Genomic DNA, 19,226 nt, shown 5'->3' with positions numbered 1-19,226 from the left:
GATAATTTTGAAAATGTTAAAAAGACAAGTAAAATAAATTAAGAAGTACTTTTATCTTAATGATAAATTCGACCACTAAAGAATACACACGTTAGTAAACGATAATGCTCCTCACTTCTTGTATCGAAGAAAATGCGACTTACGCCATTGTGATTCTAATTCGTTCATTTGGAAAACTTTAAGAGCTCGATGTTTAATAGTTTCGTTCGCGTTTACCGACTCGTCTCATTGGACGGGCCATAAGTTGTTCACAGAAAATATGACACTAGGAAATAAAAACGATGTAAAGCAATAACCATCAGTAATCTTACCGAACGTGCGCCGTAATCCAAGCGGCTTGCGCAAAGAAGACACGGGATTGTGAGATTGAGATATTCGAAAAAAGGTGGTAGGGACGCGAGGGAGTTCGGTTTCGATCCGGTGAACCGATTAGAATGTAACTCGAGTGCGCGAATGGGTGGGCAGACGTTATTTAGAGGCGGACTTAATGGTGTCCGGCGACGCTTTACTTACCGGCGTCGAGAATACGCTGCTTGACAGAATGTTGCCTTCCGTGCCAGAACTGCCACGCCTTAATTTCGTCTTCGGGGCTCTTCTCTTCTCGGAACATCAGCATTACCACGCTCTGCGTGACAAAACACAGAGAAAACGGTGTAAGTACTTTATCACGGTTAATGCCGCTCGGTCGGATAAATGGCGGCTGCTCTGGACGTGGCCGAGGCCCGCCGTAGTTTTATGTAATTTCGTGAGAAACGGTCACTTAGGGCCTCGCTTCTACGATATCCACCTTATTACAGGCGATTCCCGTGCATCGCGCCGCCGCGGTTGCCGATAAATTCTCGCGAGCGTACGCACCATAGACAGACGGATAGTATCATCAGACTAATTACTCCCGGCACTGATAATCGGCAGGAAAATTGCTAACCTCGCGAAGGTCGTGTAGTTTAGAGCGATCCACGAAAGTCACCTAAATTCTGTTAAAAACAGCGAAGCAGATTATATTTCAAATGCCACGAGCTTTCGAGTGTCTAAAGGAGGAGTAGTAGCAATAATTTTTTAACGGAGTACAACAATCTTAACCCTGTTGTTTTCCTTAGGTATATGCTTATGACCCGAATAAAGGTTTACGTTGTCAAATATATCGTCTTGAAAATGAACGTACTTACTTTTCTATATAATGAAAAATGATTATATAATATTAATATAGCATATAGTATGGAATATAATATTAAACAAATAACTCCACAAAATACAAACAAAATGTGAATCTTTGTTCGCCGGATCGGTGTGGTCCGAAGAAATGCAAATGAGAGGCATGAATGATATCTATAAACCAGCAACCATACAATTGCAGAATTCCTGATCTTGAAAGACCGTAAAGTCGTTCGTGGAAAATCCGAAGGAACGATTCGAATGCGTTTCTCGTGAATTGTAGATGAGACGCTGTCGAATAGGAAGCGGGGTGGAAAAAACGTAGGAATCGCTGCAGAATGTCAGAGATTAACAAGATTCATGGAAGATCGAGCGAGGCGAGGTGGTGGATCCCGGATCAGTCGAAAGTTTAGACGGTCGCGACAGAGGCTGTGCGTCGGGTGTACGCGTGCATCATAAATCGCGCGGCAGCGTGCAATTATGCAACGGAAATTACAGAGATTCCGGTATCGACAGGCATCAATGACCGGTTGTGGATCAATGCTCGCGGGATTTTTCGAATTTTACGGGTAATCACGCGTTGTCCGAGCTCCCCGCCGCCTTTATCCCCCACCTCTTGTGGTTGTCGACCTGGGGTCCACGGGGTTCTGTGGACACACAATGGTAACGGAACCATGGTCGCGGAACCCGCTGACGCGCACGCAACACGCGAAATTCGCGTGAGCTTTGCATTGGCAACGACACGTAGACACGCTCGATCGGAACAGCTTGTATAAATCACGCGGTACCGTATAATCCGGTAGCATAAATCGCGCCATTCGACACCGCTAATTCCCCATAAACAGCCGTGTATCCTACGATAGTCGTCTTTACGACGATTTTTCCCTCGTACGGCGACGTGTTCGCTCTCGCGAGCGTGATTCATTGGTAAAAACGCTGTCCCGGTGGCAATTATGCTGATTAATCGGGAGGGACAGACGATTCCCTATCTCCCTGCCCTCTGTCTAGCTATCTAGTCGCCTCTCCGTCTTTCTCGGACCCACGGACCAACGATTCTTTCGATCAAGATGGCTGCCGGTCGCAGAACAGCTTCCCGGTCTGTAATTACGGGATATAAGGTTTCGACGCGTCACACCGCGCGGCGAGAAAAGATTAAGCAGATCGCAGTGTCCTAGGGGGCTGCTGGATCACAAAAAGTGCTCCAGACTTTCTGGATGGTAATTCCGCCGAAGAATGTCACTCGATCTCGATGTTTCGAACAGGCGAGCAATCGTTACACTGGAATCCTGATCTGACAGGTTTCGAGCTATGATTTCAGCTCTGAAAGCATTCGGTGTGGTCCTTTTATGGAAAAATGATCGTTATGGTTGCTTGTACTCTGTCTGCTTCGAAACTATTTCTTTGTAAAGCTATAAAACAATTGTTTGAGTATTGTGCACTGATAGCAGTACCATCGATTTTCCTGCAAGGCAAGCATTCGAATCGACAAGGCTTCTGTTCGGGCGATCGAAATGGCGGACGTAATTTGCACAACGGTCGAATAAATTAACAAGCAAATTGTCCCGATTTTTAATTTGTCCGCCCCGATAGAGACCTCTATCGCGTGCCGTTTTTCTTATTGTCCCGTCGAAGTCGGAGGATCAGATAAAAGGGTAACCTTCGCGGCGAACCAGCTACACGTGTGTCCGGGGCCATTTTCGCGGGTTAACATTCACAGGCCAGCCGCGGTACAGATTGTCGACAAATAATTCAGAATCAGGCGACCGCGTACGTTGGTTGGTCAGCTCGTGTCTACGCTTTGTGTATGTAGTTCGGACAACGGTAGGCGGTGAAAAGTCCGGGAGCCGGTGCGATAACGCGTGCCTCGCGTGTGCGTGACATCGGTCGCGACAGAAGCACGCTTCGCTGCGCAGACCGGCGCGTGTTCCGAGACGATTTTTCGTGATTCGGGTGAATGGACCAAGAATTGCACGCACTCGGCTAATGCTGTCTCCATTGGCGTAGCAGGAGTTAATCGGAGGGCAGAAGAACGCGGCCGAGTCGTTAAACAACCGAGTTGAACAGACTTGAAAGCCAGATTAAAAATGCAGTTACGAGTCTCTTTGGAAAATCCAATCGTTAATTTTAGAAAGCTATGTATTTCTCATATTACTAATAAGCAGGTGACTCGTTCCATCTTTCACGAGTCGGAAAAGAGATAAGAAAAAAAATGTTACGTTACGAAGTTTTCTAGAAACTCTTTTAGTGAGATCTTAGAAAAACATTATTGTCAATAAGGTGTAGTTTACGCGACCCCGTAGTTAGTAGTCTCTCCTCTTCAGAACTTTACGATGCTCTACGAGATTTAGTTCAACTGACCCATCTTACAAGACAACAATAGCGCTAAAATTGACACATTTGCTGCAAATGTTATTAAGTCCATAACAAATCTATAAATTGTACACCGGATCCGCTAATTTTGTTGAATGTGTGCTTAAACGTATACGTAAATAAATGAAATGAAACTAGATTAAGAAAAGAAATAGCAAACGCGCGGAGTATGAGCCATGCTGGAGAATTATAGGTCGAAGATACAAGAACTAGTGTTAACATGGTTCTCATCACGAGTACGCGACTAATTCCCTGTTACGAAGTCAACCTGGGTATTAACAAATTGCACCGGGAAAGAAACTAATTTTTACCAGATTGTTGTCCACTAAAAATTAATGAAGCAATATCGGCAACATCGCGTCCTTTAATTTTTACCGGAAGAAAAACTTGCAAAGTCGGTATTATCAAGCGTCGACCTAAAAAGACCTGTCGAGCTTCCACGACTGGTTCAAGAGACATAATGAATTTTTCATCGAATCTGGTTTCTACTGAATCGATTACGGGCGCCGAGATCGTTTACCCTGGCCGCGGGATCGTTGAAACAAATAAACAGCCGATACACGCGCGAACATTTTTGCTTTTACGGCTCGCATTATAGGAGCGACGTTAAGCCCGTTCGGATTCTAAATTCAGCATGGGTCGGGCGCACGCTTCTACAGGCGTTTATTTCAGGCTTCGAACAATCGTGTACGATGCGAGCGCACAATATTCAGGGTCCGCTAATAAGGGTGAGGGAATTCAGCACCGCCCCTATCGAAGAGGAATCGTCGGTCGTCGGCGCGGATTCATCGTTCGAAAAACCGGCGAACGGCGATAAACAATAACCGGCGGACGCGCGCGAGCGTGTTCGGGGTAATATCCTCGCGGGAAATTGCGAGTGTACTCCTCTTAAATCGCATTAGGCCGGGCCGCGTCCCGCCGCGCGAGCGTTTACGCTCGTTTGCCGACTCCTACGAGCGATAGAATTCGCGCAGCCCGAAAGAAGAAGTCGGACGAGGTCGTTTGTTCTCGCGGCTCTAATTGGCAGCGCGGCGCACCGTTAGCAATTTCCATCCTGATAAAGCTGCCGATTCTTTTTTTTCTCCGTTCCTTTCCTCCCTCTACGCCCCCTGTCTTCCTTCAGCTAGGAGGAGTTACGACTTCCTCGTTAATTGCTAATCGAGTGTTCAGCGGTGTGGTGATTTGAACGGTTCACAGATGGGCGAGGTAGGGGGACAGCCGGCTATCCGAGGGCCCCACTCGTCCCCCGTGTTCTATCTCTGCTCGTGGTTATTCGCGTTCGACCGTGTCTCGATTCGCCCCTCTATCGTTTCGTCACATTAATCCTCGATAAACCGATTATACCCTTTTTGCGGCAGTCGCTTCGTCGGCCGAGTAATTCTCAATTTTCTTAATAGAATGCCGATACGGTTAGCACGCTCGCTTGCGACGGATAATAAATATTCGTAATGATCCTTTCGCGATCGATGAAATATTCTGGCAGAAGCAAATAAACGGTTCCGATAAGTCCCGTGGTTTTCCAACAGCGAGATCGGGACCGGTGACGTTCGCGGTTTCTTCGTCAAGGATTCAATCACCGTTTACCGGCGATTAATTCCGTTTATCGAGTCATTTGCAGTTGATAATTACAGGCTGTCGCGATATTGCCGTTTTTTTTTCTCGTCGATCCGTTTGATCTCGTATCGTTAGATTGCAGATGCTTATGCAAATTCTCAGCGGACCGATTGACAGAAACTGTGGTCTGAATGAAATCGATTTGGCCTGTGCTCGCCACGACTCTAGCCGAAAGAAAAATCTCGGAAAGCTTCGGCGGACTGTTTCAAACTATTGACTTGCAGATAATGCGGTGTTTATCATATATGCATAATCGACAATCGATGACGCTTCGTCGCGCGTCGACCGGGGCGCGGCAGTTGTTTGTTCGATAGCCGAATTGATAATCGGCGTTTCCGCTTACCTTAACAGTCTGTCCAGCCTTGAGGGTCGGCTTGTCTGGGTCGGGGACGTAGTCCAGCGTGATCCCATAGAATTGTCCCTTGTTAATGTACGTGATTCTGTCGTCCTCGCGACGTTGCGACGTGCTAATTGGCGACTCCAGGTGATATTTGAACCCATAGGCGGAGAATCTGCGGACACACCGGCGCGTACGTGAGAAAAACGATTACAATTTTACCGCGGCCGAGTATAATTGGAGTTCGATCAATAGCTGTGTCACAGCGAACTAATTTATTGGCAGTACTGACGCCAAGAAAAAACCGAGCCGCATGATTCCTGTTATCAGCGGGCGGACCACAGGACTGGAAAACACTGTTATCTTCATACATTAAGAGGAAATCGCGATAAAAGACCACGATCTTCGCTTTTCCGCATGAACCAGATCATTCTCTCTTATCTAACCGGAGAAAAACTTCTAATTAGAGTGGTCTCAGCCTTGCATCTACTCTCCGAACAGTTTGTATATATTAACTATTAGATTATATTTTATGTGTATAACCAACCAATATTTTGGTTATACACATTTTACAGTGAAACTTCGATTATCCGGCTCTCCAATATCAGAACCATCTCTTATTTAGATACTTTTCACCTAATCAGTTCAGTCAAAAGTGAATCATATATAAAACCATTTATAATGCAAATTAATAAAGATCTGGCACATTAACTGAGTAATTGTTCTATTATCTGAACATTTATTTCATTGTGTGTAGCTCGGATAATTGAGGTTCCACTGTTCATCTTTTATCTAGTTCCTTTACATTCCTACTTTACCCCCGTCTCATCATCTTTCTTTTCTTTCAATTTCTCTATTTTCTTCCATATTTTCTTACGTTCATCCTGATTTACACTATTGATATTATTTTCCTTTTGTATTTTATTTTATTGTATACCCAATTCTGTTTTCACACAGTACATATATTCCAGATTTATCCAGATATTTATTTTGATTAAATATTTACTGTGATGTTTGTCGACAAGAGCATTATATACATATACATATAAATATATTGTCCTGTAGAAAATTACGGTTAATGGAAATAATCGTCCTCAAAATTTAAATCAAGTAACTTTGCCAAGCGAGCTGTATCGAATAAAATCATGTAGAAAGGAAATTTAATTAATTTTCTTAGGCCGTGTTAAATCAAAACAGTTTAAAAAAAAAAGTACCGAACAAAATACAATTGTATGTATTTATTTTAATGTCTTTCTTAATTCTTATTTGCTCGTCATTATTTTTTTGTTTTTTCTATATTTTTCCATCTATTTTACCATCATACTTGTGCGATTGCTTTCATGTCGCTCCTGTTGCAAAGAATGTCATCTCGTATATGTATGGAAATAAATTATTTTTATTATTATTTTAGACAATGCAGCTAGAAAATCATGGGAAAAATAAAATAGCCGTGCGTCAGAAATTGGTCGCACGCGTCCGCCGTTGGGATATCGAAGGAGGGCAGAGGGAATGGAGCGCGTCGACGCACAATAACACGTCAAACGTTCTCGACGAAGCAAGGCCGATTTCCCGCGGTTCTAGTCTCTGATACAACACGACTACCACGAGACGGCTCTAAATATAGAGCGCGGAGACGCAAAATAAAAGACGATTATCCTTATCCGTAGGATGCAGAGCTTTTCCCCAGTGGTATCGGCGCGCAGAACCGGCGAACTTTCCACCGGCTCTACTCGACCTATTATCTTTATCTACGCGACGACACGCGTGGTTTCGTATTTGCCGCGGTTTTTTTCTCGAAATGCTCGCCGACGGAGTACGAGCGGGACAGCTCTCTGTACAAGCCAGCCGATAACCGAGAGCCAGACCTAGGTGAACGGCCTACAACACTTCTGCTCCTGTTCGTAGCTACGCCTACCTAGTAGCGACTTATTATAACTCCTGTGTAGGCTAGTTGCTTCCTAAAACGGTCTACGCTCGAACTTGCTGGTCGATCTCGTGTTTGTTCCGTCGCGTAACGATGCTTCTCTGAGCAAATGGACCGTAGACTTTAACGCCCGGTAGGGATAACTGGAAACTTTGTTGTTTTATCAGGCGTTGAAGTCTCCAAGTCTGCTCTACCCAGTGTTGAAGTCACGGCTTGGAGCACATTCAAATGATACCGCGCTGTTTCTTCAAGTTATCAAGCAGTTCTTTGATTATTACAGTTCTAAATATATCGATAGATTAGCGATATTTATGCAGAGTCATTCTGTTGCAGATTCTAGATAAGAATTTTGTTCTAGTTTCACTCTTTTTTCTGTTTCTAACAAACGAAGTCGGCAGTGTTCTTTGTTTATGTACACGTGATAATGCATGATCGAAAGTCTTTCAAAAAATTGTCTAATAATCATAAAAATTGAATTCATAAAGCAATAAATGGATTTGAATAATATGATACGATACGTTCATGAAGGTAGCTATTAAAGAGTCTAGGTTTCCTACAGTTAAAGTGTTACATTACCTTGCACTCATCCCGGTATAATACCTAATTTCTAAGAAATTTGCAAAGACCAATGTTCTGGTTAAGAAGCAATTAAAACTAACGAGCCTAAGCAAATTCCTAAAATAATAACTGTTCGGGCAAAAATATAGATAGGTTTGCGCAAGTACTTACATTTTTGGTATCTGGATTTTGTCCGCGTCGTTCTGCCTTCCGAAATCGTGCCAAGGTCGTGACCTCGGTGGATTCGGGTTGGGGTTCGGGTTCGCCGTAGCCGAGGACACCAAAGCTCCGCGTTGCACCTGTGCTTGCGCATGGCTCTGTTGCAGTTGCAGTTGCAGCGGCTGATGGTGTATCACTGCGCCACTTTCGAGGACCACCGCTGCTCCTGTCGCCGTTCCACCGGGACACAACTCCGTGTAGTCGAAGGAGGACTGCGTGATCAGAACCGAATACTTGATTAACATCTCCGCAAACGTTATTAGATCAGCGGTTCGTGTTAACTAACTGGACTCTCGATCGATCAGGTCTTTAATAAGACTCGTTATTGGCTAATGATGTTCGCTTATCGCGTTGTGAAAATGGAGAATCGCTTCTCGCCGTTTACACGACTGTCGTAAATGGAATTTGATTAGGATCTGCAGAATTTACGTGGTTAGAGGAACGATTTGTTACGTTAAATTTTAATTTGAATACAAATTTAATTTTCTACTCATTTTGTGGAATTTTTCTGATTGTGGGTCTTTTTTGACGGAGACAAATGTTGTTAAATTATTTCAAATTGATGTTAGATTTTGGATGTACTGAGTTTACAAACTCGTACATTAACACATTCGCATCGGGATATTTTTCCTTAAATTTTCATATAAATCGGGGCATTTTAGCAATGCGAAGATATTTTAACATATAGGTGAACGAGAATTCTCGTCTCCCGACGATAACGTTTTTCTTTTTAAAACGCGAATTCTCTTTTCCCGATGCGAATGTGTTAATAATAGATTTACGAACCCATCAGTGTATAAAACAATGCGAGTTATGGTCTTCATCGTGTACCTTGACCGTAAAAATAATTAAATGCATCCGCACATCAGAATGTTTGTATAAACGAACTTTCGATTTTATGGGACTTTCTAAGTGGTTTGTTCGACATCTATAAAAGAGGGATTCTAGTCTTATTCGACCGATTTTGTCAAATTCTTTCAATTGCAGCCAGTGTAACTATACTAATATGAAAGAAATGGTGACTTTGCGAAAGTTTGATATTTAGTCCTCCCTGAGGTGTTTCATGAATCGCGAGCGTACAATTATCACATTGTCGAGGCTGAGCGAGCAAGGCGTTACGACCATTGGAATTCAATCTATCGCCACGACCACAACGAGCAGCAACTTTCCCATAGGGGAAAGAAAGGGGGAAAAGAGGACTCGGTCGAGTTCGCCCTGAAGTAGCCAACGGCTTATCCCCGTCGGGCAGAGGTCGTTCCGCGAAACAAAGGAGGAAGAAGCCCGGGCAGAAGAGAATGGGGGCCTTGCGGTCTCGTAAAATTGGCCGGGACCGGCCGCGCGTGCTTCCAGCGGAGGTTTGTTAATAAGCGGTCTTCCGTACGGTTTATTCCCTCGTACGTCTTCATGGAGTGGCTCGCCTCGAATGTAACGCGGTTAGCATAGCTCGTTACTCGGGCTGACGAACGGCATCGCGGAAGCCATCCATCGAGCGTGGCCGAAGCGGAGAAACGGACCGCGCTCGTTTTTCCGCGGGGAACGACGCCAGCCAATCGGCGGACCAACCCCCGCCCGGCCCCATTGGACGCCGATAAATTAATACCGCGTCGATCCGTAATTAGAAATAATGCTCTATTCCTCCGCGTCCCTCTAATCGACCGGCATTTTATCGCGAAGCCGCTGCGCTTCGCTGGCTTCCGACTAATTATGTTGGAAACGGTGTGCAGCTTCCACGTTCGATCGCGCGCTTGCAGGATAGATATCCAGCGGACGGCCGTCGCGACGGAAAAACGAACGCGCCGAGCACCGCTCGAGATAAACACGAACGCCTTCGCGATTAATTGCCCCGCGATCCCCGGTGACGGCGCTCGAGCTTTTTCTCAATCGATTCATCTAATTGCGTCGCCGATCGGAATCGCACTGCTCCTATACGCGCATATACTATGCTCGGACTATTATGCATTCTTCCGTCCCTCCGCGACCGATGATGCCAGCAAGAACGCATGTGCTTGGACACGTGTTTCCACGTGTTTCTTGCACGGTGACAGGCAATACACCCGTGCGCTCGCCTCGAGCGGAATTACGATCGGAACAAAGTTTGGTGTATTATTAGCCGCGTTGAACGATCAAGCGATCGACATGATCGAGCCGCTTTTTTTCCACCCTACGCGGTCTTTTTGCCGCGGTCGCTGGTTTGCGTGTGACGTCGACGGTTATGCCGCCGCTGCTGTTCGCAGCCCGAGACTCTTTTGTTCTTTTGGACAGCTTTCTGTCCCGATGCAAAACAAAAATCGCGCGTTTCTTTGCCCGGCCCGCAGAGTCGCGGAAAAATTGGAGCGCGGAATCGGTGATTCCGATTTAATGGATCGAAACCGGTGATTTTGGTGATTTAGCTGGCGCCGAGGTCGTGCCGCGTTTACGGTAACGTCGAATCGCCTGAATTACCTTAATGTCGCTATTAAGGGAACACGATGAAAGCATACTTTGTTGCAACATAATGACACTTCGTATTAAGGCGCACCTGCGCGATTCGTCTTAATCGCTTCATCGAGGCATTATCCGCGGACTATGGATTTTACGCAAATATCACGTTTTGTGGAATCTCGAATCTACGGAAAGATCAGCACTCAGGAGAAGTTGATTTTTGAAAACGTAATTTTTTTCACGTAATCTACCGTGATTGTATAAATATCCACACTCTGATTTGCATTTTTTGCAATGATCAATCATGTTCTCAACACCCACCGTTCGGGACCAGAAAAAGTGGGAAGTGAATCTGAAGGGAAACCGGCTCATCAGCGATCTAATTTCTGAAGCTGAGTGATAGAGTAATTGAGTCGGTCACTGTGGCGTGACCAATTGCTGCGTCTTTGATTCGTTTTTGGACATAATTAAGTTTGTAGTTGTTCGATAAGACATACTACATTTTTTACTCTTTTTCTCTATTTATTTTTCAATGAAGACACTCAGCAGTAATCAAGTACACTATTTACGAATTTGAACAGAACTGAACATGTTTGTGTTTGATTACGAATTTAGACTAGCTCCGGCGCGCGAGCTCGTCGTGGCAAAAAGCTTCTGCGAAGTCGGTATCGCCGAGGGTATCGTCTTTACAGTAAATCGTGCGCCCGCGGCGTTTCTGTCGCGTAATTTTCGCCGCGTCCGGTGCTTCTACGTCGCGCCATAACCGATTCATCACTCCCACGCGCGATTCGGTTGTCGCTAGTAATCGGCCGCTTCCGGAAACATTAATCGTGCGACGGGGGCAGAGCGGTTTAACCGCGCGAGTAAGTCATTAGCATTGCGGTTGACATTACGAATTAGAAAGCACGCGTTCCGTTCTGCTCTGCTTGCACGCCGCAGCAAATAAAAGCCGGGGCTCCTCCGAGTAACGTCGACGCGCGTGCGTGGCAACAGGCCGCTTGAAAACCGATACGTCCGCGAGGTAATTAAAATGTTCATATTCGAGCAGCGTGCGACAGGAGACCCCGGTGAAATTCGTTTTTCCGACCGGCTCGCCTTTTTATTCGTCGACGACTTTTTCGGTCGTCGGCCGTCTCGCTCCGTGAAGCAATTTCGGAAAAATCGGTCGGCGGCAGACCACTTCCGCGACACCTCGTGCTAACTAATTACTGTTTATGCGAAGTCTGTGATTGTTGTGTCACGCATTCCTAGACAGATTCTGCTTTTAACGATTTGCACACGTAGAAACAGCAAACTCTTTGCTTAGACTCTGAGGGCATTAGAGTTTGCTCAGGATTCGCTGTCAAGGAATTCGCAAGATTGTCCTCTGATACGTAAAAGTGCAGTGAAACTGTGTTAAGTTCTGTTTGCTTTGTAATCGCAAGACGGCAACAGAAGCACAATACCGATCATAATTAATTTTACACGCTTGGTGGTTTCGAAAGGACATTAATTGACGTTTCTGGCCGTACACGTGGCGATAATTAGCAGCAGATTTAGATTGATGTCCCTGTATTTCCATATTATCGCGACCGTAACGACAATCGTTACATAAATCTCCATTGAAAATCTTGCTTCGAGTGGATTCCGTGCTCAGTTGTTTCGGATTCATAAACTAACGCGCAGACAAATTGACGTTGTGCGAACTCTATTATTACCGTTTTAAATAGCGCGTATAGTGATTCTGCAAATATTTCTGACTCTATGAAAGAATTAATTTCTGATTCAGTGTTATTATGAAAATTTTATTAATCGCGTTGGTTTAAAATTTCATAAAAACATGGTTAATGGCTTGTGCCTCGTTAATTTCAAGAGGAAGTAGAAAAGTCATTATGTAATCGTTTTCCAACCTTATCGTTTTGATGTATATACATTAATTTAATGTACATCATTACATAAATTTTTTCAGGAGTATAGTTAATGCGGTATTCTGATCTTTTTATAATCGTTTCGTATGCCGAAAAATGCGGAGAATTCTAAATATTTTCATATCAAACATATGTTATATCAAAGAAATAAACTCCAAAGAAGACTCAAAAATGAAATATTAAAATGCTAAAAGATTAAAAATTATTAAAATTAAAAACCACAGATTAAAAATTTCTTTTGAAGGGATCGCTAAAGAGCTCCGACGGTAGCAATGTTTTCGTTACAATGACGTGAAGGGCAGCTTTTCGACAAGAACTTTCCCTTTCCACCCACAGACCGGAGCGCAGGCGTAACGCGTTCGCGACACCGTGTAAAAGAAGTGGCCCCGTATTATACGATTCTCATCGGGTATAAATAAATGTGTCAGTATCCCGGCGAGATATGCGTTGCTGATTATGTAAAACGCTCGTGTCGTATACCGGGGCCCGTGTGTTAAGTTCTGTTCCAAGAGAGCGTGCAGAAAATTATTGCACGTGGAAGAAGTTATATCTAGCGAGATGGGGGGGCGCGATAACGGGTCAACGGTAGGTGTTGTCCGATTAATTTGTTAGAAGCGATCAAAACATCTTTACGGTGTCTGGGCACGAAATCAACGCGATGGAAAGTGATCGCGAGGGGAGCTGGGCCCGTTCCCGGGGAAAGTGCACGTGGCAAATATCGAGGATGGTTCTGCACGAGTGCCACCTAAACGGTCACCGGTAACGAGATAATCGATAACCTATCTGCTAATGATCGAAAATGCTTCTCTATATTATATTCCACTCTCAATCTTCAGCGTCGAACACGCTAATTCATATTTTTGCAGAAAATCTTTTAATCATTTTTGCTTATTGTTAATGTATAAAGTTTTGCATTAAAGGGAAATTTAAAACAAGAAAATGTAAAGGTGACCCTAACTAGATAAATTTTTATCAGAAAGTAATTAAAGCTCGAAATATAATGTAATAACGCTAGAAATTAGATTTACTAAATTACTTCTCTTGTACAGAATGTATTAACAAACCAGGTTGTAATTAGCATGTTGACTGTCAAATCACAATCATAAAATTTTCTTCATTTCAAAGTAGTTTAGTTGTAAAAATTAAAACTCGAAACTAAACCATGTCATAGTGTTAATTGTCACCGTCAGTGCTAAAAGGTTTAATGCACAGTGCTGTACATAATTATACACTCGAAGTAACTTTTACATTATTACTGATATTTGAAAAATCTTCCAAAAAGCTATATTTATATATTTCTATTTTCAATTATTTCTAATATAGAAAAATAAAATATCACTAAAAATGTAAAAATTACTTCGGTCTTATAATAGTTCACACCATTGTATTTTAATGCAATCCCAAATTGCAATCTGAGGAAAGTCTGAGTAGCTAGAACATGCTTATCCGGACTACCGAACGCACATCCCTCAGTTATCCTTGCGTTATTTGCGAAATAATATAAAAATAAAATATAAATAATCTACATCGATCGCAATGATCGTTTTACATACAGTCAAACCAGTACAACAACGTTCTAAAACTTTAAATTTGGAATGATTAAACACTGCAGTCTACTTACGAATCGCCGAGCTGTTTCCACGTGAAACGTTTCGACCGCGAGCTTTGCGTTTCGTATTACCGAGATTCCAGTGCAGCGAATAAGACAGGAACCGAACGGCGCACCGAAGGGTCGCATGGTGAACAAAAGATCGGGATCATTGTCTGACTAACCTGATGCAGCGCCGTGGGTGGATGATGATCTTGCCTGGGTGTGACCGCGTCGGCGCCGATGCCGGAGTCAGGGCTGGGAAGATCAACGGTCAGGACTTTGCTGCTGCTCGAGGACGAGCGTATCGCGTGTGTCGTCGCGTAAGAGCTTGGCACAACCTCGTACCTCGTGTACGAAGCGGTCGTGGTCGACAACGAGGACGAGCTCGAGGACGCCAACGGCGGCAGAGCGTCCCCGGTGACGTAGACCGCTGTCGCGTCCTGGTGAAGACCGGTCGGGTTCCCAGCGTTCCCTGCGCCCGTCGCCGAAGTTGACGTGTACGCCGTGGACTGCAATCGGGGGCTGCACGAGCTGTAAGGGTCGTAGGGGCTTCCGTACTGTTGCACCTGTAATTGGTGATTGATTAGTTTGATGGGCTGGTTGCGATTCCGCGCGGGATTGATGGATCCTCCGATCGTTTTAGTCGGGCCGGGCGATCAGCGGGAAGTCGTCGGTCAGGCGTCGTTCTTTTCCCCCTTGTTGCTGCTCGGGTGACGTGCGCCATCGGTTACAGACTTTCGATTTTATAACTCGTTATTAGAAAAATGTTATTTAAACGCTTTGCCATTCTGCTTACGAAACACCCTGCGAATCTCCAGACTCTCTTAACACCAGGTTACGAAGTGCTGTATGCGATTATTTATATACAGAAGTTGAATATTAATCCTCTAACCGCAGGCAAATTTCTGATTTTTCAGTGTAAGAATGAGGTTAAAAAGGATATAATGAGAGAAACAAAACGAATGTAACAAAATTTTAAAAAGCTTAATATTCAATAAATTTAGTTCCTTTTTGTTAAATTGTATAGTATATTTAGTACGCAAATTTCACGTTGCCCACTGTTGGAGTGTTAAACAACTTCTTTATTGGTTTGTCTGAAATCGTCTTAGTTGGAGAAGCGCGAAACTGTCAGTGGTAGTATAGCATCTTATTGTCTCGTGTTGTCAATGCTCCTGATTTGTTCATGAAAGGTCTTCGTTTAAATCCGTCACACGTGATGTCCGTATGTTTGGATCGTGATCGTCGTAAACGGGTTGACGTAACAACAGTATGTGTACTTGGTTTTTTAGGAAAAAGAATATAATGTATAGATTCCTAAAACATATATCTTTCAACAATTGTAAATGAATGGATTGGGAACTCGTCGTTTTCACAGCTTCCGTTAACCTAGTGTTAACGACTCGTGTCATAATGTACGACGCAACACTTTACGTTGAAAGTTAACACTTTCATTCACGGTTATCGTGTTTAAAAGTTTTCTGTTGTTAACAATTTACCAGAAGGAATGAGCTAATCGCGAGTCTAGCTCGATGCAAGGAATGAACAAAGTACGCGTGTTCTTTTGAGAAAAATTAGTACCTTACTAGAGTGAAATAGCGGAGACTACTGTAAAGGTACAATGGTAGTTTGCGCAGCTCATTCACCGGCGGATAATATCCAAGTACAGCGGCTCACCGATTAGCACGCCCACTATTGTTGGGCCGAGCAGCAAAAGGGTGAAGGTATTGTGAAAGAGTAGAAGACTAAGAAGAAGAAGAATAAGAAGAAGGAGAAGAAGAAGAAGAAGAAGACGACGACGAAACTCACCTGCAGCTGATGCTGATGATGATGGTACATCCCTGGTGGCGTGGGACTGTCCGGCTGGGCCTGTTTGTGCCTCTTGCTGGACTGCTGCGCCCCTCTGGAGGAGCTGAGGTCCTCGGGTTCCCTTTTGACGCCGGTGATGCCCGCGCTCGAGGACCCGTCGTGTCTGAGGGACTGCGGGCTAAGCGGAAGCGGAAGGCCGCCTTGCAGGCTCTGGCCCGGACTGTGGGACTGCTGGTTGTACTGATGGAGGAAGTGGTGTAGCTCCCCTCCCCCGGCGCCTTCGCCGCCTTCCATGCGATTCGCCGAGCCGGAACCGGAGCCAGGCGCCTCCTGCACCAGCAGCTTCGGGCCCATCACACCCCTTCAACAGTCCGTGAAGAATCGAGCTTTAGCGGACCCCTCTTACTCCTGACCGACTTTTCGAGCTCCGAGGAATCGATCGAGTATGCTAAGTACGCGTGGCGAATCCGCGACGGACCGCGTTGCCTTCGATCGCTTCCAAGTCCCCGGGGATTCAATGGTTCTCGGGATTATTGGCAGGAAGCGGCGGGACCTTCTCACATCCTCGACGCATTGTCGGAAATATTAACTTGTTGTGTTTATTCCGGATGTCGATGTTTCGCAGGGATGGGTCTTATTCGGATAGGGATTCTATCAGAGGTCTTCTACTTCGAAATTGAATTACTATGGAAGGCGACCGTGGCAGAATAATCTACATTCTATAACGTTGTAGTCACACATCAGGGTGTTAACTATAGATGGATCACTCGAAATCTCAAAATACAGTTCTCGAAACTTTGTGCTGTTTTGGTGAAATCCACGTAGATATTAATTTTTACAAACATCTTACGATAATATAGAGACGATATGAATTTATTTTTACTTGACTACTAATAATGAAACTGGGTTGTCGTTTAGACTTTAGATACATTTTAGTTGGTACGACTTTATTAATTCATTGTAATCGTTACTATCAAGAAAGTATTAAATCATAACTGCAGTCAATTTTCATGTAATTATATTCAATAAATAATTTAATTTCAAGGAGAAGAATGTTTCGAATTTGGATTTTGCGAATCTAAAATTCAGGCTCTGACCCATCTCCAGTTTTAACGTGTGTCTTCGTGCTTTCAAAATCAATTTATTATTATCCAATAACATAGAAAGCTGTTGCAGTTTCGCTGCTGATTTTGCGAAAATACTGTTCTAGAAATACGAACGGCGTCGTGATAATTGGATCAACGATTTAGAAAGAGAAAAAGGCGCGAGAGTAATTCGATTAGATAGGAAATGTGACGCGAAGGTTTGTCCACTGACGGCTTATCAATTATGTTGTCCGCAGCTGCGAGGCGAATCGCCGCGTAATTAATTAACGACAGAGAGGCATGCGCTTATCGTTTATATTTAGTAATGATTGGAGACCATTGATATTTCTCTGCGGGTGTCTTTATCTTGATTTTTATTGAGAAAAGCAGCCTATTGCGAAACGTGGGACGCGCTCGAGTCCGGCCATAACGCTATTGACGAGACACATTACGTATTTATTCGCCGTGACGGACCTTGAAAATCTATGAATTAATTATACTTTTCTCGAACGTCATTACGCCGGCAGTACGATGATAATCGTCGCCGTGATGGTAGTCCACGATGACAAATGTGCCGCAGAAATCGCGGTGTCGATCGAGATGCCATCGCTTCGTCATAAACGCCCGATCCCTGCCATAAATCGCTCGGCTCGTTAGTTAATACCATATTAACATTATAACTTCCCACGAGCCGCGAGAATCAGCCGGCTTCGAATCGCAATCGATTCGAACGGACGGAGAACGGCCAATCCAATCATCCGACACACGAAAGCCTATTATTATCCTGATCGGGATGGATTTTATATTACTCCGAAACAATATTTCCAATTAACTGTAAACAGATGATTCGATACATCGTTTGGCATCGTCGATTCTCTGTTAATCTTCGCATGCGCAGATTTTATCTTTCGATCGCCGATCTTCAGTGTTTTCTTGGAATTTGGATGTTTATTTTGTTTACACTAATCCTCAAGCTCTTATCTTCTCTTTCAGATATTATTATTTATTATTCATGTTTTATTAGACACGTTTTTCAATACTATTAGTTCCTATTGATTTGCAAATTGAGTAAACTATCGCACCGTTCATAAAATTCGTTTTAGTTCCCCATAAAAGTTCCATTCAAAAACACCGAAAGATTCTATCGATTTTCAAATTCAACAATATATATATATATATATATATATATATATATATATGTATGTATACATATAGTACGATAGAATAAGAGGTCTTTACATAAAATCCCTAAAAGAAATACTTTAATTCTCCAGTTTCCGAATGAACGTCAGAAGTATGACTTGTCATGGACGAAGAACACAACAGAGTGTCCCATAAAAGCCCTAATCATAAACTCCAACAGACGAATTCACGTGCACGCAAACCGATACAGTCCTCGATCATCTGAAATCCTAGCACGGCACGGAATCGTTTTACAGCGGCGAGAAGGTCCGTTAAAAGTTTATGGTAACAGGCTGCAACAATCGTATTTTCCATCGAGTCCCGGGGCACTCTGGGAACGAAGATATCGACGCCGCATCTGCCGAATACGCCGGCAATAAAATTTTCTGGGCGCGGAAACGCGATTCGCCGAACGGTCGTACGGGGTAGAATCGAGAGGATCGCGGGGCCGGCATTATGCGAAGTAGTTAACATGTTATATTTAGCATGATAATACGTATCCACAATACGGGGGACCCTTATAAACTGCCAACGCTCTCGGTGCGCGTACTCCGTCTCTTTCTCTCTAGTTCTCGCGCATTCTTTTTTTCCTTCCCTTTTCGTTCCATTCCACCATCCCTGGTCTCGTCCTTGCCGCGCGCGCGTGTGTGTGTGTGTCGTGGCAACCACCGCCAGGTTCACCGGTCCTTCTCTCCCTCCCTCTCTCGCTCTCTCTCTCTCTCTTTCTCTTTGCACACCAACAACACTAGAGTCCTCGTGTCTCTTTCGTACTCTTTCTGCCCGCTGAACATCGCCACTGTGGTACCTACCCTACGGTCAGATGCTCCCGTACAATGGCTCTTTTTTTCCACATGATACCTGATCTCTCTCGTCTAACCCTCTCTCCTCTCCCCCCTCCATCGTGCTCCCAACCCGTTCGTTCTCTCCGTCTTCGTCCGGCATCGTCTCGAGGCCAGAGATTCGACGGGGGAAAAGGGCGACACGAGTGAAACACGAAGAAAAGAAGGAGAAAGAGATAGAGATAGAGAGAGAGAGAGAGAGAGAGAGAGAGAGAGAGAGA

At 44.2% G+C, this 19,226-nt stretch overlaps 1 protein-coding gene across 3 annotated transcripts in view; it reads right to left on the bottom strand.

Moving 5' to 3' along the window:
• The window catches only part of Grh (grainy head), a 180,406-nt gene that overhangs the window by 10,401 nt on the left and 150,779 nt on the right, over window positions 1–19,226 (bottom strand). For all 3 annotated transcript variants that reach the window (XM_078178519.1, XM_078178521.1, XM_078178520.1), the window contains 5 exons: window positions 15,900–16,260; window positions 14,276–14,659; window positions 8,127–8,386; window positions 5,480–5,648; window positions 514–625 (listed from right to left, as the gene is read on the bottom strand). In XM_078178519.1, the coding sequence (XP_078034645.1) occupies window positions 514–625; window positions 5,480–5,648; window positions 8,127–8,386; window positions 14,276–14,659; window positions 15,900–16,260 (1,286 nt within the window). The remainder of the gene's footprint in view (window positions 1–513; window positions 626–5,479; window positions 5,649–8,126; window positions 8,387–14,275; window positions 14,660–15,899; window positions 16,261–19,226) is intronic.

Source organism: Augochlora pura, chromosome 4 (assembly GCF_028453695.1).
Source record: "Augochlora pura isolate Apur16 chromosome 4, APUR_v2.2.1, whole genome shotgun sequence".
NCBI lineage: Eukaryota > Metazoa > Arthropoda > Insecta > Hymenoptera > Halictidae > Augochlora > Augochlora pura.
Note: the sequence above shows the minus strand (reverse complement) of the source record. Positions and strands in the feature narration are given on the sequence as shown.